General features: G+C 49.0%; 2 protein-coding genes across 3 annotated transcripts in view; one reads left to right on the forward strand and one right to left on the reverse strand.

Annotated features, from left to right (window-relative positions):
• BCAP31 (B cell receptor associated protein 31) overlaps positions 1–599 on the reverse strand; it is a 34,452-nt gene extending 33,853 nt beyond the window's left edge. For both annotated transcript variants that reach the window (XM_027845776.1, XM_027845775.1), the window contains exon 1: positions 409–599. The gene's annotated coding sequence lies outside the window, so the exon portion shown is untranslated. The remainder of the gene's footprint in view (positions 1–408) is intronic.
• Positions 600–904: 305 nt separating this feature from the next.
• Positions 905–25,944, forward strand: ABCD1 (ATP binding cassette subfamily D member 1). Its single transcript, XM_027845791.1, has 10 exons — positions 905–2,428; positions 8,289–8,469; positions 14,708–14,850; positions 14,935–15,109; positions 18,152–18,246; positions 19,699–19,844; positions 20,003–20,148; positions 21,689–21,773; positions 23,656–23,781; positions 24,117–25,944. The coding sequence occupies exons 1-10, from the start codon at positions 1,484–1,486 to the stop codon at positions 24,343–24,345; spliced, it is 2,271 nt and encodes a 756-aa protein (XP_027701592.1). The 5' UTR covers positions 905–1,483; the 3' UTR covers positions 24,346–25,944.
• Positions 25,945–26,294: the final 350 nt, after the last annotated feature.

Consider the following 26,294-nt stretch of genomic DNA (forward strand, 5'->3'; position numbering starts at 1 on the left):
GGGGGGGGGGGGGGGGGGGGGGGGGGGGGGGGGGGGGGGGCCCAGCCCCGCTACCTGGGGCGGAAGGGGTCCTGCTCCGTTGGCGGCAGCCACTCCCACAGTCCACGCGGCCTCGGCCACCTCCCAGTCCCCCTGGTCCCCCCAGCTCCAGAGGTGCTTCTCTACCCCCTCCCCACCCTGGCACCGGGGACGCCCCCTGCCCCCTTCCTCTCCAGTCTTCAGCTCCATGCCCGGCGGCTCAGGGCTCAGGGCCCCGGCGAGGCTGCTTGGCCTCGCAGGCGGCGGCCCCCTCGCCTTGGACGAGCAACCTCGCAGGGGTCCTTTCCTTTGAATCATGGCGCCTTCCCCCCCCCCCCCCCCGAATTCCTTGCTAGCCAAGGGGACGGTGCAGACTCAGCCTCGCCTCACCTGCTCGCCTCTGCACCAGAGCCGCAAGATTTGACTACTCGAAGTCAAAACTCTCACACCCAAATCCCGCCCCTCAGCCTTGTGTCCACGGGCCGGAAATAGGAAGTCGGATGGTCAGGCCCCGCCTTCTCTTCACCCTCCCACCGACCACCGCACCGCTTCCACCTACTGCTACGGCGACCTCAGAGGGCAAGCAGGAAAGCGTGAGCGCGGTAATGCGCGTGCCCAGGAAAGGAGCTAGAGGCCGCTCTCTACCGGTGATGGTCCTCCCTGAGGGCGGGGCCAGCCGGGGTGGGAGGAAAAAAATGGCCTCTCTAGCCGTCTCAGTCCTCCAAGTCTCTATGATTTTGGAGGCAAGGCGGGGAGTAGCTAGAGGCGTGAAGTGGGCGGGGTCGCTGTAGCCCGCGGCGGCCTGAAGCAGCTGCAGCTCCTCCTCCTTCCACCCCCCCCCCATCTCGCTCGCCCCCGGGGAGGGGTGGGTGGGGATTATGGGCCGGTGGCGGAGTCACTGTCGCTCCAGTCTGGCTGAGGAGCGATCGAGTTTGCTGCTCTGAGGAGGGGCCGCGCCCTGGGAGGAGGAGGAGTAGGAGGAAGAAGAAGAGGAGGAGGAAGAGAAGATAGGTCTCCCTTCCCCAGACCCCCTCCACCCCAAATCCTGACCTTACTTGGTCCACAAGGCTGACCGGTGGGTAGGGATCATGACTGACTGAGGAGGGTGAAGACAGAGAGATAGAGATTGAGAGAGGACAGAACAGAGAAAGAGAGAAGAGAGAGAAACTGAAGAAAGGAAAAGTGCAGAGACAGAAAGGAGTGACAGACAGACTGAAGAAAGCCAGAGACATAGAGGAGGGACCCAAAGAAGAGACGCAGAAAGACACAGATTGACAGAGGAGATACACAGAGACAGAGATCCCTTGTTGGTTGCTGAGGCAACCACCTCGGCAGACGCCCTGTTGCACCCCGGGTTCCCAAGGAAACGGCCTAAGGGGCCTGCCCGCAGGGCTCTAGTTGCCCGGGCAACCTTCCCATCGGCCTCTGCTAGAAGCTCGCGTGCCCACCCTTCCAGGCGGGCGCCATGCAGGTGCTCTCGACGGCGCGGCCCTCCCGGGCGGCCTCCCTGCGGCGCCTGGCCGTGGTGCTGGCCCTGACGGCCTATGGGGCGCACAAGATCTACCCCCTGGTCCGCCAGTGCCTGGCGACGCCGCCCCCGCGGGGCCCCCGGGCCCAGGCCTTGGCCAAGGCGGAGGCCCGCAGCGCCTCGGGCTCTTTGGCCGCCGGGGCCGCGGGCAGCGGCACCAGCAGCAGTACCAGCGCCAGCGCCAACCGCGTGTTCTTGCGCCGGCTGCTGTGGCTGCTGCGGCTCCTCTTCCCCAAGGTCCTGTGCCGGGAGACGGCGCTCCTGGGCCTGCACACGGCGGCGCTGGTCAGCCGCACCTTCCTGTCCGTGTACGTGGCCCGCCTGGATGGCCGCCTGGCCCGCTGCATCGTGCGCAAGCAGCCGCGGGCCTTCAGCTGGCAGCTGCTGCAGTGGCTGCTCATCGCGCTGCCCGCCACCTTCGTGAACAGCGCCATCCGCTACCTGGAGGGCCGCCTGGCGCTGGCCTTCCGCAGCCGCCTCGTGGAGCACGCTTACCGCCTCTATTTCAGCCAGCAAACCTACTACCGAGTCAGCAACATGGACGGCCGCCTGCGCAACCCTGACCAGTCCCTCACTGAGGACGTGGTGGCCTTCGCGGCCTCGGTGGCCCACCTCTACTCCAACCTGACCAAGCCCCTGCTCGACGTGGCCGTGACCTCGTACACCCTGCTGCGCACAGCTCGCTCCAGGGGCGCCAGCACAACCTGGCCCTCAACCATCGCGGGCCTGGTGGTCTTCCTCACGGCCAAGGTGCTCCGGGCCTGCTCCCCCAAGTTCGGGGAGCTGGTGGCCGAGGAGGCCCGCCGCAAAGGGGAGCTGCGCTACATGCACTCGAGAGTGGTGGCCAACTCAGAGGAGATTGCCTTCTATGGAGGCCACGAGGTGGGGGGCCGGGGGGGGGGGGCTCGAGGGGGGTGTGGAGGGTGACAGGGGAAGCTAGGCCCACACAGTGGCCCTGGGAGTTGGTGACAGAAATAAGGAAGGAAAGGGGGGAGGGGTATTGGGGTTAGTGGTGAAGGAGGAAGCCAATGGGGGGGGGATGAGGTTCAGACTGCTTGTGGCTGGTTGAAGAAAAGGGAGGTTTCAGGAAAGATTGGAGATTGACATAGGAGTATGTTTGGGGTGTGTATATGTATAAAGGGTAGGGGAAATGCCCCTCGGGGTAGCACAGGGGAACGTCATGATGGTGAGGGTTTCTTTCCCAGCACCATCTATGTTACAAACTGCTGCTTTCCTTTACACTTTTGTTTATTTTGTTCTCGAGACTGGCTGCCAGAAAATCTTAGCGGTTTCAGACTAAAGCGTCCCATTCAAGTCTCAGCTTGCCTCTCTCCATCCCCAAGAGCCTGCCTGGCACCCTCTAGCCTTATTCCTTAAGGTTCTTACCAGTCTTCCATGCTCTAGGGCAAGTTCCCTTTTGCTCAGAGCCGCAGAAGGTCCCAGGGCTGGGTTTGTCTAACCTAATGACTGAGCTGGGAAGATGCCAAGGACTAGGGATGTGTTCTCTGAGGACCAAGCTCTTGGCTTTCATGCTGAGAGGTGGGGAAGAAGAAATGCAGAGTCAGAGGGACTCAGAACGACAGAATGCAGGGCTTTCAAAGTTTGGGAAGTCTGGGATGTTGTTGGTCCCAAATGAAGGGAGGAGGGCAGCTTGGGGCCAGGAAAAGGGGGAAATAGAGAGCTGCCTTTTGCCATGTGACTTGAGCTGGTTGAATCAAGACCCAGCTCCTTGATCTGACCCCTCCCTATTCTCTGTTGTTGAAACCCAGGTAGCTCACTGATGGGCCTCTGGAAGGCGGGGGTGTTCAAAGAATGACTCAGACCCAAGCGGGGTTAACAAGCGGCACCAGCGAAGACTGGCCATTTGGGGTTAGGGGTCAGGCCTTTTCTGACTTCCTTCCTCGTCTCTGGGATTCAATACTTCCATGGCTCCTGCTTGCAAAGCTTCCCAGCCTGATTGGGGCCCCAGTGCTCTCCCCCTTCAGCATTTCCTTGGAAAGGAGGGAATGAGGGGATGCTGAGATAACAGACGTAGTCGACAGGGATCACGGAGAAGTTGTGTAACTCTTGTTTGTCTTGGCCTCAGCTGCCAGCTTTCTCCTTGTACCCTTTCCCCCTCCCACACTCTGCTATAACCTATTTCCCGCTAGGGAATTGGATACTTAAAGGATATCTTGAGCTCCTTCTCCCCACCCTGACAGGGGCCCCTCGGGAGACAAGGCTGGTGTGTGCCACTTCCTGCCCATGCTTCCCTACCATGGGCAGGTGACCGCCCTTCCTCAACCCTGGCCAAATCCTACTGTCCTCTCGGGGAGACTGGGTCCCTGCCTTCTCCTGGCAGAGTCTGCCCCCGACATAAAGATCAGGAATGAGATCTGTTCTAGTTTTCACTGCCAGTGGCTAGGGCCTCTGGAATGTTCTAACAGGATGGAATCAGCCCCTGCCTTAGCTGCATAACCCTAGGGCTCCAGGAAAGGTTACTCAAGGCCAGTGCTCTCTTTATCTCCTCTTCCCTTCTTTGGGCTGGGGGCTTCAGTGCGCACGCGCCAACCTCCTTGTTTCACTTTCACCCTGTGCTGCCGAGTGGATGTCTCCCCAATCCCCCTTCTCATCTCCGTACTTTCACATTGAGCTCTTAGTGGGGAGGGGCCCTGAAAGGGACAATCTTTCTCTGAGATTCCTTTGTACTAAGCTGTGTACTTTGGGAAAACCTTTCTCCAGATGTTTGTTAGGTGGGTGACATGTGGCTTGCGGGGGAAGTGTGCATTCGGGTCGATGGGGAGAGGGAGGCATCATATCCAGCTTCCTGAGTTAGGTATTTTAAAGACACATCTTTGGAAAAGGCGGAGCAAGCGACAATGAAGAACATCTAGGACAGGGACCTGGCCCTCCCTTAAGATTTTGAGCTGTAGGGCATAGGACTTCAGATCCCACCCACCAGACTCCCCCAGGGCAGCAAGCTCTTGGAACACAGTGTTGAAGGAGAGCAACTTGGCAAAGTCCCAGTAGCTAAATTGTCCACCAGGCCCAAATCCCTTTCTGCCCAGCAGGACTCTGGATTCTAAGGTGCCTGGAGAATGCAGACTTATCTCTTTACTGGTGGAACTTGCTCCCAGCAAACACAATCCAATCTATGAATATCTGGATTTATAGGACAGATAATTAGAGGTGGAGGGCTTATTGGCTGTATCAAAGGTTTTGCCCAGGACTGTAGCACAGCCATTGTGTCAACTGGGCTACAGCTGCTTTTGCCTCAATCCATTTCCATAATCATTTCCCAGGCCCTTCTATAGGTCCTATTGGGGGTACAAAGATGAAAACCACCAGCAGCCTTGCCCTTGAGGAGCTCTCAGGCTAGTACAGAGTTGTAAGGTTTATACACAAATAGCTGCAGTATAAATTAGAGTATATTAAAGCAGCACAGTTTAGGGCTGGGGTTCTTGTTCCGGGCCCATGAATTTGCTTTTGAAAATATTGGGATAACCATGTTTGAATATAATTGATTTCCTTTGTAATCCTATATATTTTATTTTGTGCATTTAAAAACATGATTCTGAGAAAGGGTCCATAAGTTTCACCAGACTCTCAAAGAAGACTATGACACACACACAAAAAAAGGTTAAGAACCTCTAGCCACTAGGTCAGAGGGCTGGGCTGGGAGGGAGATCTGAGTTCTACCCCTGACTGATATATTTTGGCTGTATGATCCTGGACAGGGGAAATAGCATGATGCAATGAAAAGAACAATGGATTTGGAGTCACAGGAACTGGATTTGAATCCCAACTTACTACCTGTGTGACTTGGGCAGGTCCCTTAACCACCTTGGGCTTCAGTTTCCTCATTTGTAAACTGAAAGAGTAGCTCTAGGTGGCCTCTGAGGTGCTTTCCAGCCCCACATCAATAATGCTATGACCCTAAATTATTTCCTCTCTCAGTGGTCCAGACTATAAATTGGAGGAAACTGAGGCTCAGAGAGTGAGGACAGTTTGCCTGAGGACACAGCTGGAGCCAGGGCTCCTGACTCCAATTTTACTGTTTCTCAGATCAAAGTTGTAAATTAGAAAGGCTACTCTGCCCAGTGAAAGATGAGTTGGAGCAGAAAGAGACTAGAATTAAAGAGGCCAGCCAGACTCAGATTAGAGGAAAGGCTAGGAATAGAGCTGTTTTTGGAGGAGGGCAGTTGAGGGACCTTACAGTGGATTGCTACCATGTTCTCTGTAAAGGTGAAGTCAAGGTCAGCTGCCAAGATTGCTGATGGAGGTAGGGTTGGGAGGTGAAAGAAAAAGGAGATGCTGGGGACATTGGCTAGTGAGTTAGAGACGAATCAAAGAGGTCTGCAAGCAGGGCTGCCTGAGGTTTGGCACCAGGTGTCTGGAGAGGACTCAAATCAGCCAAGTTTCAGGATTTCAAGTTCAGTCTCTCCAGAGCGGTATTGGAGAAGGTAATGGTCAGCTTACTAGGGTGAGACCAAGGCAGGTCACCAGAACAGGTCCTGATGTCAAGGAGACTCAAGCAGGCAAGGTGGTGTCCCACAGTAGAAAGTCTGGAGACTGAGTTGGAGCTGCTACATGACCATTCAGTGCTTGATGGACCCACCTGGGGAAATCAGCTCCTGAGAAGATATTCAGGGGAAGCCAGAAGCCCCAGATGACTGAGGAACCCTAGAACCTGGGGCTCACTCCAGAGCTGTGGTTGTTACTTATTGTATGCACTAGCTACTTGATATGACACTGAGTTCAATGTGATTTATTTTGAATCTAAAGCAGCTCCCTTATGTATATTGTGTTGTAAAAGAGTTCAGGAAAGAAATAGAATTATATAGAAACTTTTGCCTCATGTTGCTGGTATGTGTGTGAGCACACATGCACATATGTATGTATGTATGTATGTATGATTTATTTGCACGGCCAGTAAAGGCAGGACTAGAACCCAGATGTCCTGACTCCCAGTCCAGGGCTCTCTCTGCTATATCACAAAGCCTCTTTTACCAGTTTAACTCTTAGAGTAAACATGTGAAAGGTATACTCATGACATTTCTTGGCTATGCACATAAATACACACACTTATACATGTACATATATGTATAGTTCAAGATTTAATAGTTTAAAATTGCACTAAGATTTTTGGGACACCCAGTACATATACCATTTCAAAGCCAACTAGAACTAACTTTCGTGTTATCTTTTTCTGGATTATCTGTGTCATGGGTATTTTCTATTGATATATTAAGATAATTGATAATTGACTGTCTCTTTCAGTGGTATAAGTATTGGAGAGCCAAGAAATTCAGTGAGGCCTACCTTCCATATGTTTACTCTGACTCTAAAGTCTGACTTGTAAATGTCCCTTACACCTGAGTGGCCACCATGGTCAAGGATTTCTCTCCCAGCTATAACTTCCATCTGGGACTCCCCACTCCTGGGGAATCCCACCCCCTTCCTGCTGCCAGGGCCCTTATTCCCTTCCCTCCTGTTATCCCTGTTACCACTGAAGATCCTATTCTCCATTCCTTCCCCTTTCTACTGCTAAGTCACTTGGCCTCAGTTTCCTCATCTGTAAGAACTAGATGAACTCTAAAGACACTTACAGCTTTTAAGTCCATGGTCTTCTCTCCTCTCCTCTTTGGAGCTGACACCACCATAGAGCCCCCTCACCTTCCTCTCCCTGTCCTGATTCAGTGACAACAAGGTCATTTGAAAATAGTGTTGAGTTTAAATCCTGGCTCCTGATATTTACCAGCTATGTGACCTTGGGCAAGTCACTTCACCTCCTGAGTTTCTACATTTGCAAACCAAGGAGGGGGGAGGGTAATGATAAAAGACATACAGATATTGGAAGGGCCTTAAAGGATCTTTGAAATAAAAGTTGTCTTGGCCTGTACAGGAGATAAGAGACAGGAGGGGAAGAGAATGAACCTTTGTTACTTCTAGGGTTGCACCAATGGAGATAAATGTGTCCTTAGTTTCCCAAGTAGCACCTTGGAGTGAGCTTTGTCACAGAAACAGTGTTATATATGGTAGATAGTGCGGTTGGTACAAATGTAGTCCAAGGCCAAGCGTTCATTTAGTGACATTGTGGGTTAAATAGAACTTTGTGGATTGGTCCGAGAATCTGACCATCATGTACATTAAACATTGTTTCTGTTGACTTGTACCACTTGGAAACTCTGAGACCTTGGTTCCAAACTATCTACTTGTAAAGAACAGTTGGGAACAAAACAGATACACGGTGGGGTGTGTGTCTGTGTGTGTGTGTGTGTGTGTGTCTGTCTGTCTTTCTGGTGTATAAATACACAGAGTAGGTACACATACTTCCATATGCTTCCTCCAGTTTTGAAGTCTGACTTGTAAATGTCCCTTATACCTGAGTTTAAGGGACATTTACACCTCTCCCTTCCCTTTTCCATTGTTAAGAATGAGAAGATTGGTTTGGGCCAGATGTTGTTAACCTGAGTTCATGCGCTTTTTTTACAAAATAACTGTATTTTAATGTAATTGGTTTCCTTTGTAATCCTCTGTATTTTATGCATTGAAAACACAGTTCCAAAAAGGAGTCCATCACTTTGCTAGACTGCACAAATGGTCCAGGGTGCCAAGAAGGTTAAGGGTCCCTGGTCTTGATTCTATCTAGTCACATGATTATGAGAACCCCTCACTGACTGCATCTCCTGCTACTTGCCCAGGATGCTCCCCGAGGGCAGGGGGAGTGGGCAATCCCTCACTGAGCCTCTTTTTCACCCAGGTGGAGCTGGCCCTGCTGCAGCACTCTTACCAAGACCTGGCCTCCCAGATTAACCTCATTCTGTTGGAGCGGCTCTGGTACGTCATGCTGGAACAGTTTCTCATGAAGTACGTGTGGAGTGCTTCAGGCCTTGTGATGGTCGCGGTACCCATTATCACTGCTACTGGCTACTCAGAGTCAGGTAAGAGACCCCCTGTGGGAAGAAGAGTCTGGGAGCAGGAACCCACAAAAAGGCCTAGCTCTAGATGTAGCCCCCACTGGGACTAGTGTGCAGTCGGGGCCTAGCTTTAGCTCCCTGCTCTCCCATCTACCCATGGGACCATGGGGACCTGAGCCAAGTCACTTTTCCTCTGAGTTGCTCACTTGTGAAAAACCAGATGAACTCTAAGCACCATGCCTGCTCCACATCTGTGATCACTGGCTTAAGGCCTTGCATCCAGTTAATGGCTGAGTCAGTACCAGAGCCCAGTTTTCCTGATTCCTTTCTGGTCCAGGCCTCATTCTTTATACTAAATTAGGCTAAAAAAAAATAGGCTGGCCTTTCCATTTCACTCGTTTTCTCTGCCCTTGTATACACATCTTCTCCACTAACCCCAATTTCTGTTTCTTTTCATCTCAAACACACCGATTTACCTTTGTACCCTTCCCCAGGTGAACTGCTAGAATTGCATGTAAAAAGCTTCATTTGACCCGTCATCAGACACACAGACATACTCAGGCATGAGTGTGCGCACGTGCAGGTACATACCCGCACGCACGCACAATTTATTTTCACTATTAAACCATTGATGGATGCCTTTTGTCTTTCCATCACAGTCTTTTCCTGCCTCCTTCAGATAGAATCCTCTCATAGGGAGCACAAATAGCCTCTACTGAGACAGTATTTGGGGTTTTCTTGGCAGAGATATTGGAGTGGCTTGCCATTTCCTTCTCCAGCTCATTTTACAGATGAAAAAACTGAGGCAAACAGGGTGAAGTGACTATCTAGTGAGTGTCTGAGACCAGATTGGAACTCAGGTCTTCCTGACTCCAGGCCCAGTGCTCTATCCACTGTGCCACCTAGCTTCTAGTGTCTGTTTTAGTTGTTCTCCACCCCACCTTTCTGCCCTGAAAAAGGAGATGTGGTTTATTACCTCTTTTCTGGGACCTTCCGCCTTCTACTCAACTAGTTTGTGTCATTGTTTATGTTGTTCTCTTGATTCTGCCTACTTCACTCTGTATCACTTCTTACAAATCTTCTCCTGTTTCACCGAACTCATATTTGTCATTTCTTACTGCAAAATGATACATTAATATGTCATGGGTTTTTTTTTCAGCCATTCTCCAATCAGTAGGCAACAAACTTTGTTTCCAGCTCTTTATTATCACAAAAGTATTGCTGTGAATATTTTGGTGTATATGGCCTTTGTTTCAATCTCTGACTTCCTTGGGGCATATGCCAGTAGTGAGATTGCTGGACAGAAGAAAGGGTATATGTAATTCCAAATTGAAGTCCATGATGGTTGACCGTTTTGTAGCTCCTGTAATATTGAATGTTTCTATCTTTTTTCATCTTTGACCATTTGTATAATTTGAAGAGATCCCTCTGTGTTGTTTAGATTTGCATCTCTCTCGCTCTTAGTGATTTGGAGCATATTTTCGTGTGGTCACATAGTTTGCAATTCTTTTGAAAACTCTTCACCCTGGCAAATTGGTGGAAATGACAAAAGATGGAAATGATCAATTTCAGAAGGGCTGCAGGAAGACAGGCTCACTCATATACTGTTGGGGGAGTTGTAAATTAGACCAAGTATTCTGGAAAGCAATTTAGAATTATGCTAAAACAAAGGTGACTAAAGTGTTTATACCCTTTGACCCAGAGATCCCACTGTTGGGGATATGGATATATGGATATTTGGATATGCCAAAGGAGGTCACTGATAAAAAGAGAGGTCCCATCGTCACCAGAATATTTATAAGGAAATCTTTTTTTTTCTTTTTTTCTTTTCTTTTCTTTTCTTTTTTTTTTTAGGCAATTAAGGTTAAGTGACTTGCCCAGGGTCACATAGCTAGTAAGTGTCAAGTGTTTGGTCTGAGGCCGGATTTGAACTCAAGTCCTCCTGACTTCAGGGCTGGTGCTCTATCCACTGTGCCACCTAGCTGCCCCCCACCAGAATATTTATAGCAGCACTTTTTGTGATAGCCAAGAATTGGAAACAAAGTCGCTTTCCATCAATTGGGAAATGGCTGAACAAATTGTGGTCCATGAATGTGATAGAATATTCTTGTGCTGTAAGAAACAATGAATGTGATGACTACAGAGAAGCCTGGAAAGACTTATATGAACTGATGCAGAGTGAAGGATACAGAGCCAGGCAAACAATTAGACAAGGACACAACAGTGTAGAGAGAAAGAACCAAAACTGTAACCCAAGCCAGGCCAGGTGCCAGAAAAGATGTTAAGAAAAGTCCTTCCCTCTTTGCTTTACTGAGTTTAAGGACTATGGGTATGGAGTATTGCTTATACTGGCAGACTTGCTGATTGGTTTTGTGGGATTGTTTTCTTTCCTGTCTCTCTTCAATTGGCATTACTCTAAACTAGCACAGAGTGAAATGAGCAGGACCAGAAAAAACTATATACAATGACTGTAATAATATAAACAGAACAAAAAAGAAACTGACCTGTATAATTCTTAATTTTATTTTGATAGCTTTTGTTTTTACACTGCCTTCATTTCCCAACATATCCCTCTCTTCTCCAGTGCCCAACAAGCTATCCCTTGTAACAAAGAATAAGAAAGAAAAGGGAAAAAAAGGTCAGCAAAGCCAGCCAACATATCCACCATGTCTGAGAGTATATATAATAGTCCGTAACTATAGTCCTTTACCTTTGTAAAAACAGGGAAAGAGGTGCATTTTCTTAACTCTTCTCTGGGGTCAGGCCTGTTAACGCTGTATAATTACAATGACCACGGATCTGATAAGCCTGATAGATAGCTGCTGCTTGCTGTTCAGAAAAATCCTATCCTACCCCAAGCTTAGTCTTCTCCCCTGTCCTGCCAGAGCAAGGTGTGTCTGAGCAGGAAGGGATATAGTTTGAGGTTTATTAATGCTATGTACCTTTGATTCAAACTTTTTCTCATTATTTCCCTAACATTCTAGACCTTTTGTTCTGTTATTTTGTTTAGTTCTAAAAAACTATCTCTGAAGTAATTTGGTGTAGCACTAAATATGTAAATGAATTTAGCTTTTGTTGTTGTTTTTATTATTTTGACATGGGCTAACCATGAACAGTGAATGTCTCACCAATTGTTTGTCTCCCTTTATTTCTGCCAACCAAGTTTTGTAGCTTTATTTATAAATTTATAAATCCTGGGTGTGTCTTGGTAGGTTAACTCAAATATTTTATACATTTCATAGTTATTTTTAATGGGATTTATCTTACTTCTTTGGGGGTTTTTGTTAATATTGTATAGAAGTGCTGGTGATTTTGTAGATTTATTCTACATCTTGCTACCCTGCTGAAGCCATTAATTGTCTCAGTTTCTTTGTTGATTCTCTGGAGTTTTCTAAGTATATCATTGCATCATCTGCAGATAGGGATAGTTTTGTTTCCTTTTTTAATGTATATGCCTTTGATTTTGTTTTCTTGTTATTAATATAGGTAGCAGTTCTAGAACTATGTCAAACATTATTGGGGAGAAGGGAGCGCGCGCGCGCACACACACACACACACACACACACACACACAATATAGTCAGCCTTCAATCACTTGATCCTAAGGAAATTTCATTATACAAATACTACTTGCTTGTTTTCCATCCCTTACCATCTATAGGGTATGTATGGAGCTGGTACATGTTAGGAGTGGGGGTGAGGTGGAATAATAACTGCTGTATTAAAATCTTTACTCTTTTCTGGCCTCAGTTTCCCCATATGTAAAATGAGAGAGTCAGACTAGATGATCTTCTAAGTTCTCTTCCAGATCTGACATTCCATGATTATGAAATATTTATTGAGTACTATCTACTCATTCAGCAAACATTAAACTGTCTATTCTATGCAAGGCATTATGAGAGATATACAAATAAAACTCACTCTCTAGTGGAGAAGACAAGACACAGAGTCATGAAAAAGACTGGTTAATGCTCAGCATCCAATGAGGATTACAGACAGCAAGATGACTGCTGGGGATTGGACGCAAGCTAGGATTGAAATCAGCAGAGTCAAAGCCTCTTAGCTCAAGAGGCAGATTCTCTCCTCCTGATAAAATGGCTCATTGCCCAGAGTCTTCAGCAGTGACTTCCTGATCACACACAGATAACCTGAAGAGGCCTTACCTGGAAGGCGATGACCAGGGCTTGATTATGTCTAACGGGCTGCTGCCGCTGCTGCCACCCTCCCTGCATTGTCTTCTCCTTGCCCTGCCCTGCTCTGCTTGGGAGGGCTCTGCTCCTACATGTATCTGACCTTGCTGGGCCTGCATGTGGTTGTCCCTTTTGCCCAGTGGATGGTGCCTTGGAATGTTTTCCATCTTAGTGTTTCAGTAGGCAGTGGCCCATTCTTTCCCCTCTTCAGAGTCCTTTTTCCCTACCTGTCAATGCGTTCTGTGGAGGACCATAGAATCATAACATGTTAGAGCTAGAGGAGACCTTGGAGATTAACCAGCCCAACCCCCTCACTTTACAGATGAGGTTCAGAAAGGTTGCATGGCTAAGTAGCAAAGCTGGAACCTGAACTTAGGTTTTTTGACTCCCACGTCCAATGTGCTTTCCATGGGCATCAGCTGCCTTTTAATTTCAGACCCTGCAGACTTGGAGTATAACTTCTTATAATAAATTCTTCCCCTTGCTCTTCCATGATCCCTCTCCCCTCTCCACCATGGTCTATGTTCCCTAGGCTTTCACTTCCCCATCTGGAAAATGAAGGGCTCTAAGTAGATGATCTCAGAGGTTCCTACCAATGCGCAGAACCCATGATTCCAAATGAGCTTCTCAATACTATGCCTATCACAGAGGCAGGGAGTGCTGATTCCTGTAGCCTGGTTCCATTGCCCCCAAGTGGTCCTTTATGTGATGCTGTGGCAGGCTCCTGTCTTTCCTTAGTCAAAAATACACCTATCTCATCATCAGTTCACTAGACCAAGATCATAGAAGTCTTTGGTCCAAAGAGGGCACCACCAGAGGTTAGCTAGCTAAATCTCTCTGGGTTCAGATAAGCACCAATCCTTGCCAAAGGGACTGCACAGAGTGCCCTTAGTCATTCAGACTCCCTGTGCCCCTATGACTGTTTCAGGCCAGAAGGCTACCTTCTTACCCACCCAAAGAAGGACTGGGGGCTGTGGCACAGAAGTGGCACATGGCTAGGCAGGCCATAGCCCTTGGTACACTTCTCTATATACTGGGCACATCAATGCTTTAACATAGCATTGGGTTTGTCCAGGCCGTTTCACTTGCATTGTTTCAATTGATCCTCATGACTAACTAGTAAGAGAGGTAGGGCAGAGATTATTACCCCCATTTTACAGATGGGGAAACCAAATAGCAGAACTGGGACTAGAACCTGGGTCTCCTAAAACTCCTGAGTAGCTCTATATTCTTTCCACTAACCCTTCCTTGTCAGCCAGTCATTAAACAGTTCTGTTTTGAACCTCACTGTGTGCCCAGCCCAGTACTATGCACCATGGAACTGTAAGAGAAATAGGCAATGTGGACCCTGTTCTTGAGGAGCACACAGTCAGGCCCACCATAGCTGGGAAATGAATATGTTACAAATACTTGGTTCTGCCTTAGGGTTCTCTGAGAGCCACTCTGTAGTCACTGCTCATGTTCAGCCCAGAGCCAGCTGGAGGGAACGAGGGAGGACAAGTGGGTCTACCACTGCTGTCTTCTTCCATTTCTGAGGCCCACGGTAAGACCATGCCATGGAGAGCAGACTGATTGTAAAGAAGCATCCAGCACAGACCTTGTTCCCCTAGAGACGCTTCTAATTGAACTAAGGAGACAAGCCTCTCATGTGTGAAAAGCTATCGGAGTTAAATGCCGAATGAATGATTCAGACTGTATCATGGGAATTCAAAGGAGGGAGAAAACACTGGGGCCTGGGCTGGCCGGGAAGGCTTCATGGTGGCATTGACTTTGGGCTGGGCCTTGAAAGACTTGGAGACATGGAGCCATGTGAAGCAGAGTGTATTTGGGGCAATGAGAAAACCAGGCTTGCTGGAGCAGGGAGTGCTAGAAGTGGGGCAGCTGGGTTGGGCCAGGTTATGAAGGGCTTTGAATATAGCCATCTAAGGAGTTTCCCCATTATCCAGGAGGCAGTCAGGAACTGTTGGAAGATCGATCTGTGAAGGCAGGATTGGAGCCTCCCAGAAGGCTAGGCCAGAGGAAAGGTAAGCCCCATAGCTAACTCTCCATCCTTCTCCCATCCCTTCTGTGTAGACTCAGAGGCAGCAAAGAAAGCGGCCTTGGAGATGAAGGAAGAGGACCTGGTGAGTGAGCGCACGGAGGCCTTCACGATTGCCCGTAACCTACTCACGGCTGCTGCAGATGCTATCGAGCGAGTTATGTCTTCCTATAAGGAGGTACTCTTGCCCCCATCTTGCTCCAGGCCTTCTGCCAGAGTGCCAAGCCACAACTGACTTTTCCCCACCTCTCCCGCCCCCCAGGTGACAGAGCTGGCTGGTTATACTGCCCGGGTGTACGAGATGTTCCAAGTGTTTGAGGATGTCCAGCGAGGTAGTTTTAAGAGACCTGGGGAACTAGAGGACTCCTCAATGAAGGCCAGAACTGGAGCTCTTGTGAGACACGGGGTGCGTATGGAGGGACCCCTGAAAATCAAAGGTAAGGACCCACTTTCTGTCCCCTTTCATTCATTCATTAAATCATCATACCAAGCACCTGTTGTCTTTATTGAATGGTTTCTGTCTTGTGTTGCCCCTACTCATTAACCTCCAAGGGTTCCCTGTTACTTATCACACAGTCTTAACTCTTTAAGTCTGTTGTTCACGGCCCCCTACAACTCAGTTTTGTCCTGTGTGTGCAGACTCATCTCTCTCTCTGCCCCTGCTCCAGTGGACCAAGCTTATCTGGTTCCTGCCTACCGTTTCAATTCCTCTCTGTCCCTCTGGATCCCCCCATCCTTCAGGGCCCAGTTCAAGGTTACCCTCCTTGGTGAAGCCTTTCCTAAGTGGCCTCATTGGGTGCAGAGGCCTCCCCCTTGCATCCTCAGGGGAGCGTGCTTTATCTGTCACCCTCGTTTGGCTCTTCATGGCTTCTGCTGCTACTGCTACATGTCACAGGCTCACTGGGTAGCTAGGATTAGAGGGATAAGAGAGGAAATGGAAGTTATTGATTATCTCGTCCAGTGCTTCTTAACTGTGGGTTGGGACCCCGTATGGGGTTGTGAAAAATTTGGCAACAATAAAAGGTTTCTGAACGTGCAACAACCAAAAATGAATTAAAAATCAAACAAGTAATGAATCCAAGGTGTTTCTGGCCATGCTTACCCGTGTTGCATTGCATAACTTCACTGCAGCCTTGGTTCTGAACACACAGCATGTGCACTTTGCACTGCACATGCTATCACATCCACACAGTGCCACCGAATGCTACCGAAACCTGAAAAGGGATTGTGAGGGGGAAAAGTTGAAGAAGCTCTGATCTAGTCTAGTGTCCTCATTTTTTTTTTTGTTTTGTTTTTTGTTTTTTGTTTTTAGGCAATTGGGGTTAAGTGACTTGCCTAGGGTCACACAGCTAGTTAGTGACAAGTGTTTGGTCTGAGGCCGGATTTGAACTCAGGTCCTCCTGACTTCAGGGCCGGTGCTGTATCCACTGCGCCACCTAGCTGCCCCCTGAATGCCCTCATTTTTCAGATGAGAAAACAGAACCCCAGAAAGGTAACTTACCCAGAGTACCATGAGGAGGTGATTACTAAGCCAGGCCCACTGACTCCAAGTCCAGTGCTATGAGTAGTCCAGATACGTCTTTGAGTGACTGCTGGATCATCTCTTGTCAGGGAATTCCTATTCAACAGTTAGTTGGGCCAATGCCCTTGGAGATCCCCATCTACTTCTCTCTGTAGATGCCCCATAACCAGCCACTGTACAAATTCACAGATGTTTACATATGATCTGGGTGTGGGCAAGCACTCATATACCCTGCTCCAGGCTTATAGCTTGTTGCTGACCTGTGGATTATGAGTTTTGAAATTCTAATTTGCATGTGATTTGCATATGCCTTGGATGTGAGTAGCCTAGACCACTTTCTGTGTCCCCCATAAGGCTACAAGCTCATGGTCTTTCTCTGTAGCCCTCAGTGTGCCTATCCCAGTACCCTACCACATCTGAGAGTACCCATGGATTGTCTCTGACCTGCTCTTTTCTGCCCCTGACTAGCAGGGGAGGACAAAGTTCAAGTCCTATGCTGGCCTCTATAGTCAGTCAGTCTACTCCACACGAGTTTTGGACATAGAATTTCAGGCAAGGCATCTGTCTATCCTCCAGTGTAGGCATCGATTCTGCATTACACTCCAGAGGTGGGGAACCTGCAGCTTCGAGGCCACATGTGGCCTTCTAGGTCCCCAAGTGCGGCCCTTTGACTGAATCCAAACCTCACAGAACAAATCCCCTTAATAAATGGATTTGTTCTGTAAAACGTGGATTCAGTCAAAAGGCCACACCTAGAAGGCCACATGTGCCCTCAAGGCTGCAGGTTCCCCCATGGCCTAGGGTTGAACAGGCTGGTACAGACAAGAGCCAAGGCTCCAGCCCTGCCCTGTCCTGTGGGGCTTCTAATTAAGTTTTTAGAGAGTTCAGGTAGATAGATAGATAGATAGATAGATAGATAGATAGATAGATAGATAGATAGATAGATATGAACAATCACAAATGATCTAAAATAGAGTCTATATGATGGGTAAATGGTTCCACTTGGATAGATGGTAGGAGAGAAGTGTTTAAGTAGGAATGTTTTGGGAATGAGAGGAGAGTTCAAGGATTTGGAAAGATGGAAGGGAAACAGGTTAGGATATTCCAGGGAAGGAAAGGCACAGAATGTGGTACATGATGGAGGTGGTGGAGAAGCTGCTGGAGTAATGCATGTGTGTGTGAGTGCACGTGAGTGTCAGGTGTATGTGTGAGTGCTCATGTATGTGAGTGTGAGAATGTGTATGAGTATACGTCTCAATGTGTGTATGTGAATGCATGTGTGTATGAGAACATATGTGAGTATATATCTGAATGTGTATGAAGTATATATGAGTGCGAGTGTATATGAGTGCATATGTATGTTCAAGTGTGTGAGTGTGAGAACATGGGTGAGTATACTTCTGTGTAGGTATGTATGAGTTGTGTATGAGTCCGTGTGTGACTGCGTGTGGGTATGCTCAAGTGTGTGTATATATGTGTGAGTATGTGAACATGTATGCTTATGACTGAATGTGTATTTATATGTATGAGTTGTGTATGAGTGTGCATATATGTGAGTCCATGTGTGTGTGAGTATGAGACTATGTGTATGTATGTGTTTTGGAGGACTATGAGTGAGGTCTGGAGAGTAGGCAGGGAAGCTGAGACGTGACTTGGAGGTGGGCATGGGAGAGACTGTCACTGCTCCTGGAGCATTAGGTGTGATGGCTCTACCCTTGGAGACCCCCCGGTCGACATCCACAAGGGATCTCCTAGTCGAGCCTCATCCTGGCTCACTCACTCAGCCACGTGGCCCATCCAGCATTCTGACAACTCAGTGGGATTCTCAGCGGCTTCCCAGGGAGCTGTGTCCTTCACTGGCCTCTCAGCAGCCTTCTTCCTGGGAAATGCCTGCCTGCTTGCCGGCCTTGGGGTAACCAGCCTTCCTTGTTCTTTCTCTCTCTCATTCTCCCTTCAGGCCAGGTAGTGGATGTGGAGCAGGGAATCATCTGTGAAAACATCCCCATCATCACCCCAACAGGAGATGTGGTGGTGGCCAACCTCAACATCAGGGTAGGCTGAGGCCCAGGGGAGCTGGAGGCTCTATGTGCTATCAGGCTTTTCCCTGACAAAGGGGAAAGACTTCTTCTCCGGGGGCAGCTGGAAGGGAGAGTGCAAAGGCAGGCAACCATCAGCTGTGTGCCCTAGGCTTCTGTTACCACTTATCTAGTCTAGATAGTTCCTGAGGTTTCTTCTAGCTCCAAGGTTCTCTATATGGCTCTGTCATCTGAGGGTGAGAGGGCTTCCCCAGAGAAACACCTCAGACCTGGGCACTTGTGATCTGGCCTGTGTACCTACTTGCATGTGTTGGCAGCAAGATGATGCCCCAGGCTCCAAGGTCAATATGAGTGTCCCAAAAGTCATATGTGCTGCCAACAGGGCAGAATTGATGAAGGAAGCTGACAATTGTCAAGAGCTGGCCAATGGTCCCTGAGCCTGGCTCCTACCATTTATACTCCTGCCTGTCTCTCAGTGAGCTTTGGGTCAACTCCTCCCACTTTCCAGGAAGACTTGTCTACCTGTGTTCTGGGGAGGCAGACTGGCACGCATTACCCTTTGGACCTCCTGCTCTCAGGACCATCACACATTGACCTATGAGCAGAAGAGGTCTGCTACGTTGTAAGTCTAAAGGCTGGATTCTGTCTATAAGGGAAATAGCAAGCTAGAAATGAAATTCTCTTTTATATGCACTAGAGAGGCTCAGCATTGAAAAAAAAGACCCAAGCAGACTAGTCATTCTGAGTTCATGGAGTCCAGCTTGGGGCTGTCAATGAGGGAAGTGGGGGCAGGGAAATAAGAGAGAAAAGACCTCTCAGTGCCTGTTCTCAGGGAGCTTCCAATCTCCTGGGAGAAACCAGATTCCTGAACAGGAAGCAGAGAACATTTGAGTGTTAAGTCAACTGATGCCAACATGAAGTATACCATTTAAGAGAAGAGAGAGATCAATGTGTATGGAGGAGGGTAGGCCCAAGGTAGGCCTTGAAGCATGGCAGGAGGGGGTGGGAGGATTTGAAAGACAGCAGATGCTTACTTAGTGCACACTATATGCAAGACTTTTGCCCAGCAGCATTGCGGGTAGCACTCATAAATGGGGAGAAGAACAAGGTAAGTGGGAGCCCACTATTGCTGGGGAAGGCTTCCTGGGAGAAGTGTGACCTGAGTCAGACTTTAAAAGATGAGTAGGATCAGGCCAGGAAGGAAGGCCTAGGACCTTCCAGACAAGGGAAATGGCCTATGCAAAGATTTGGAGGTAGAAATGAGCCAAGGAAGGAGAGTGGCCCATCTGTGTTAGAGGGCAGCCAACAGTGGGATGGGGCTGGATCACGGAAGGCTTGACTGTCGGGCTCAAGATTTGGACTTGCTGCAGTGTGTAACAGTGAGCTTCTCCTCAAAAGAAAAAGAGGGGAAGGAATGCAAGTCTCCCTAAGTACACAAAGCCTCCTTCTCTTGTGACTCCCCCTGTAGGTGGAAGAAGGCATGCACCTGCTCATCACTGGCCCCAATGGCTGTGGCAAAAGCTCTCTGTTCCGGATTTTAGGTGGGCTCTGGCCAGCCTATGCTGGAGTCCTCTACAAACCCCCACCACAACGCATGTTCTATATCCCACAGAGGTGAGTGAGACCATAGGCCTCCACAGCTTCCACATCCCAAACAGAACCAGCCAGGGCTACCGAGTTGGTCATTGGGATGGCATGGGCAGGGCAAGGAGCCAAGCCAATTCATTGGTGGGTAGCTAAAGCCCCCCCCCATTCCTGTATGTCTGTCACAGGCCCTACATGTCAGTGGGCTCTCTGAGGGACCAGGTGATCTATCCTGACACAGTAGAGGACATGAAAAGGAAGGGATATTCCGACCACTACCTGGAGGCCATATTGGACATTGTGAACCTCAACCACATTGTCCAGAGGGAAGGAGGTGAGTGCTTGGGGATTGGGGAAGGTCCTGGCTTGATAGTGCCCCCCTTTTCCAGCATCCCCACTTCCAGGCACACAGGAGTTGTCTTTCCTCAGCATAAATAGCACATGTTATCTCATGTTTCTCTCAGCCACTCTGACCAAAATATGGTTAACGGATGAATGTGTTGGCCTCCCAGAGTGGCCTGGACAACTGTGCCCTGGCTTTTGGCCAGGGTCCCCTCACCCCCACCCCAGGCTCTTCTCTCTCCTTGGGGATGCTCTAGCCCTGATCTCCACTTTGATTTGGAGGTTGGTCAAGGGGCTTCCCTACACATAGGACTTAATCAGAGGACATAGAAGAGACAGTCAGGAATCAGGACAATGGTCAGCTCTGTTCATATCCCATCGCAGGGAAATGCTGAAGCCTGTAAACTCTTGAGCACAGGAGAGATTCCTGTGATCCCAAGGGAAAGCTGTCAGGATCCTCTGTCATTTGGGCTTCTCCCCTCTGTGCTCCTTGGGCTCTGATGGCCCCAAAGGGGCCAGTGATGTGGTGGCACATCTGTCCATTTTTCCTCACACTTACTCCACCACTCCAGGGAAAGGGAACAAGAATTTAGTCAATGCTCACTATGTGCTAAAAGCTCTCCCTGGGTCCCCACTCATAAATCAGGCCCATTCTTCCCCTTACTCACTCACTGGCCTTTAAGGCCTGGCACATTCTGGGAGGGGATCCCAAGTAACTTCAGTCATATTTATCCTGTCCCCATTGGAAAGAAGGGAGCAAGAGACTGCATAGAGGGGAGAACACTGGCTCTGGCGTTAGAAGGCTGAAAGCCGGCTCTGGGCGCAGGAGCATTTATTGTCCAAACCAGTCTTTTGACTTGAAATTCTGTTCAGTTTAACCCCTTGTTTTTGTACTCTTGACTAAACTGTTTCAACCCAACCCCCACAGGCTTGCTCTGGACTACCATGACTGGGGTTCAGAGTCAAATCCTGGTTGTGGGGCCCCAGTTCCAGCACAATGCTTGGCACAATGGGAGACATTTACTAAATTCTTATTGATTGGTCAGTCATGGACAAGTCACTAATGTTGTAGAATATCCATTTCCTCATCTGTAAAATGTAATAAGAGTCAAACTACCTCCCCCCAGAGTTGTTGTAAGCAAAGTATTTTGTAAAGTTGCCAGTAGTGCCCAGTGGCCAGGGCCCCAAGTTCAAGTCCAACCTCATACACTTAGGTCAATTCATCTTTCAGCCTCGATTTCCTTATCTGTAAAATGGGGCTAATAATAGCACTGACCTGGCAGGGTCAGATGAGATCATCTAAGTAAAGCATTTTGCAAATCCTAAATATAGAAATGGCCAAGTATTATTAAACCCTACCATACTAGAGATGTAGTATTATTAGCCCAAGCCCCAGGACAAAGAGTAATGTTATCTTTTTTTTTCCTGTCCCTCTCAGAGCACTCACTAGCACAAGACTAGGCATAGTACTAGTGCTAAACAAATCCTTTGAACTCCATTGAAGCCTCCTCTTCCTTTTCCTTCCTGTGCAGGTTGGGAGGCTTCCTGTGACTGGAAGGATGTCCTGTCAGGTGGGGAGAAGCAGAGAATTGGAATGGCCCGAATGTTCTACCACAGGTCAGTTGGGGTTGTGCTGGAGAGAGTGGCTGGGAGCCTGCAGGGCAATGGGGGGTGGGGGTCCCTTGGTATATTGGTATGTCCCTCTGGGGTATCCACGTATGAAAAGAACTAAGACAAAAGGACCCAGAAGTTGCTGAAAGGACGCTGAGGCCAGGCCTCAGGCCATTTGGTTCTATATCAGAGGTTCCCAAACTTATTTGGCCTAATTTGCATCATTTCAAAATAATATAATTTTTTTAATGCCACATCTTAAATTTAATAATTTATTGTAAATTTGTGCTTTCTTCCTGCATTGAAATTTTGATGATGCAGTATTGCATCATGTAACCATATAGTATCATTTTGTAAACAAATCATTACACGCACATATTCCTGCCCATGCATGCTGGACTTCCCGACAATGCATAACCCACTCGCCTGCCAACAATTGCTTGTTAAGACCTGTTGGCAGACTTGACCACTGATCGGTTGTAACTTGCATTTTTTGCGCTTATCTAGAAAATAATGTAATCACTACAACTTTAACTCTGTTACACAACAGATGAAACATGTACGAACAATTTTTCAAAATTTTCTTATCTTCTTTTCTTTCCTTATGCTTCCATTGCCCCCTTATTTTTATTCAACGTTCTCCAATTGCACCCAAGGCTACTACCCCCCCCATCATTCCAGTGCCCCCCAGGGTGGTATCGCCCACTTTGAGAACCTGTGTCCTAGAAAGAAGAAAGTGATGAGGGGAGTGGGAGAATCATCCCCTTGAGAGAGAGTCCAAGATGGAAAAAAAAAACTATATTTCAGGATGGTTTGTCTCTGTCTTCTCAGATAAGGGACCGGGGTGGGGTAACCCCAAGGGGTGGGGCCCATCCCTGTCCTGATGTGGTAAACCTCAGGGTCCCTGGGTCAGGGTCAGGAAGTCTGTGGGCTGGCTCTTGTGCCATTTCCCAGGCCTTTGTGTCCCATCACCCACAGTCCTGGTCTAGGTGGTTGGGAGTTTGATCCATTTCCTCATTCATGGATGCTTGAGATCAGGTCCTCAGAGGCTTCTTCCTCATTAAAATGCAGCCCCATAGAAAGCCCTCTTGCCTGTAACACTGTGCTAAATCCTGTGTCAGGGTGGGGGGGCCTACCCAGGGAAGCCATACAACCCAGACTTAGGCCAGTGAGTGAAGAGTGCGTGGACAGCACTGAGCCCTGGAAAGGAGGACAGCAATAGCAGCATGTTTGGCTACAAGAAGTTAGTGGAAGAAATGTTCTACTTTGGAATTCTTTCTCTTTAAAAATATCCCAAGGATCTTGAATTTGAAAGTGGTCTGTGCTGTGAAGCTAAAAAGCATTGCCTGTGCCCGGGAACCCTGGTCCCAGAGCAGAGCCCAGGCCCTCTGGGAGCCTCCCTTCTGCTTTCCCTCTTACTCTGTAGTGGCCAGGCTGAGCAGGAGCCTTTGCAGAGTTGGAGAGATGTTCTCTCTCAGGGAATTCCTTGAGTTCTCCTATCAGCAGTGGAAGGGCCTTGGACATCAGCTAGTCTTTGAAAACCAACGGAGGCTCAGAGCACTTGGGACTTGCCTAAGACAGCACAGTAAATCATAGAACTAGGATTTTAACCTGGGTCCTGTGACTCTGAATCCTTCCTTCCTTTTGCTGTATCATGGTGCTTCAACCCCTTCCTTTTCCAAGTGATGGAACTGAAGCCTAGAGTAGTTAACTGAGTGACTTTTATAAGGTCCTTCCCCTAGCAGAGATGGGGCTTGAACTGGACCTTGAAGGCTGGGTAAGAATTTCTGATGAACATTCCAAGCAAGGGAAACCAATGTGAGCAAAGGTGTTTGAGCAGCAATAAGGATGAGAAGGGATTTGTGTTCTTCGTTGTCTCCCCCTTCAGGCCCAAATACGCACTTCTGGATGAATGTACCAGTGCCGTGAGCATTGACGTGGAGGGCAAGATTTTCCAGGCTGCTAAGGATGCAGGCATTGCTCTGCTCTCCATCACCCACCGGCCTTCCCTGTGGTAGGTGCCTCCTCCCCAAGAAGGAGCACTGAGCTCCAGGTGTGGTGCCTTCTACCAGCTGAGTCCTCAGTGGAGACCCTCTTGGTCTGACTGGCCCACATTTCTGGTCAAGGCTCACAGTGCCCTTCTGAAGACCCAGTCCACATAGGAATCAGTCAGCTGCATGGAGGATTGTCCTTTGGGTAGAGGGAACAGGAGATGGGGGAGTTGCTTGCATGAAGGAGATAATATGAAAGGGGGACAGTACAGAATGGAGGTTCTGGCTTAGGGTTACCTAGCCCAGGACCTAGTGCTCTGGCCCCCTGCCCACTGGCTTCCTCCTGCCCACCCTACAGGAAGTATCATACACACCTGCTACAGTTTGATGGTGAAGGCGGCTGGAGATTTGAGAAGCTTGATACAGCCACCCGTCTAACCCTGAGAGAAGAAAAGCAGCGTTTGGAGCAGCAGCTGGCAGGCATCCCCAAAATGCAGCAACGTCTCAGCGAACTTTGTGAGATCCTGGGCGAGGATGCGGACCTCCAACATGCTGACCCATCTCAGGCCTCTTGCCCTTGCCCCTGAGGCCCTGGCCTCAGCCTAGGCCTGCTTCTGACCTAGAAGGCCCTCCTATAGCCAAACATCCCTGGACACTCTTGTCCTGTGTCCCTAAACCCACAGCTTTCCCTAATCCTGTCCCCCTGCCCCACAAATCTCCCCAGATCTCACACAGAAAACAGTGGGATCTCCTTTGCCCTTCCCCTCCCAAAGAGATAGATAGAACCCTGTGTGGTTCTGGTCTCCCTCCCTCCCTAGGGACTTGTTTCTTGGTCGGGGAGGGTGGGAAGATGGGGGGAGGGGCCCCCCAGGGATACTCTCCTTAGTGATTGTGCCATGTGCCCAGCCAAGGACCTGGCCTGTCCCAGGTCTGTATTAGCTAGAGGGAGGAAGGGGGAGGGGGGCTGACTGGTAATTAGTAACTGTGAAGTAGATAGCATGTATGTAGCCAGGGTCCTTTCCTTTTTTTGGGGGGGGGAGGTAGGGGGAGTTGGGGTGTCGCCCTGCTTGTTGCACCAAGTATCCTCAGCGAGTATTCTTGGATGAAGGCAGAGGTGTTAGGTTCTGTGCCAAGACAGGTATGGAGAGTGGGGAGCCTGGGACCACTCCTACCACACTGCCAGCCAGAGTCCACATGGAAGGCTTCGTATTGCTCACAATCCTCTCTCACTGCTACTCTTGTCCCTTCCACTTTCTCCAAAGTGGGAACCTCTCTTCTCTCCCCCCTCTCACCAAGACACCTTCCCGTCTGCCTGATTTCCCAGCACCATCCAGTTTCTCTGCCAAACCGAGTGGTCTCCTGGCCAGCTGGGAGCCACTTCCTCAATCTTCTCCAACACCAGTTGTTCCAAAGAACCCTTGCTCACCCGCCTGCCTCCACAAGGAAGAGTTGCACAATATTTCCTACTGATGAGAATGTAGTCTTTTCTCTGTCTCTCAATAGTACTATCATGGTCTTTCTCTCTTTTTTTTTTTTAAAGTAATTTATTTGATCCAGTTTTGTATTTGTAATGATTGCCAATGTGAGTATTCACCACCAGAGAGATGGGGAGGTAGGGACAGAGGTTAGAGGGAGTGTTCCCTTGCCCAGTTTTGTTGGCCTGAAGGGTTTGATCTGCCCATGCTTTAGCCCTGGTGTGTCAGTATTGAGGGTCGGGGTGGAATGGAGAAGAGGAGCAGGGGACACTGCTCGTGTAGGCCAGTCCCCCCCCCCAGGTTGTCACCAGTAGCTGTGGGCCCACCCCAACTCCCATTGACACCAGCTAACACTGCCAACTACCTACCAGCCAACTCCCCGTGCCACCTCACCGAAGTGAGGCACCTAGGGAAGGGGGAAGTATATCCCTCTGCTTGCCAAAACCACTTTACTCCACCCCTACTCCCACCCCCTATGGAGGAGACAGATGCTGTGAGGGGTCCCTTCATTTCTTCCCCTGCCCCCTCCCCAATGCCAAAGTGTACTAAGGAGGAGAGAGAGATCAACTATGCAAACCTACACAATCACTTGTGGATGGAAGTTCAACAGAAGCCAGGTGCCTTAGCTCTCCTCCTTGGGGCTGGGGGGAGCTGGGCCCTTCTGTCCTCTCCCACCCTCTCAGTCAGTAAAGAAAATGTGTTTGAAATCCAGTCCCTGCCTCTTTATTTTTTTTTTTGGGAGGGGAGGGTGTTTCAGGGGGAGTGGATTAAACTTACCTACAGCCTGAGACCTCTGTCCCCCCCCCAAATCCATTCTAATTTGTTCTCAGATGCAGATCTCTAAGCGTTTACTGTGTATCATCTTTTGTATGCATAGTGGTGTGGGGGCAAGGTAATTTAGCTCTTGTTTTAGAAGGGAGGAGGAGGGAGGGATTGAGCATCTTACTGGGGTCGAGATACCCAGCAGCTGTGTAACCCTGGACAAATCCAAGGAGAGCCTCCATTTCCTTCCCCATAAAAGGGGGCTGGGCTAGTACCACTAGTAGCTACCTCTCCAAGTT

This window comes from Vombatus ursinus, unplaced genomic scaffold (genome assembly GCF_900497805.2).
Source record: "Vombatus ursinus unplaced genomic scaffold, bare-nosed wombat genome assembly UNPS02015024.1, whole genome shotgun sequence".
NCBI classification, from domain to species: domain Eukaryota; kingdom Metazoa; phylum Chordata; class Mammalia; order Diprotodontia; family Vombatidae; genus Vombatus; species Vombatus ursinus.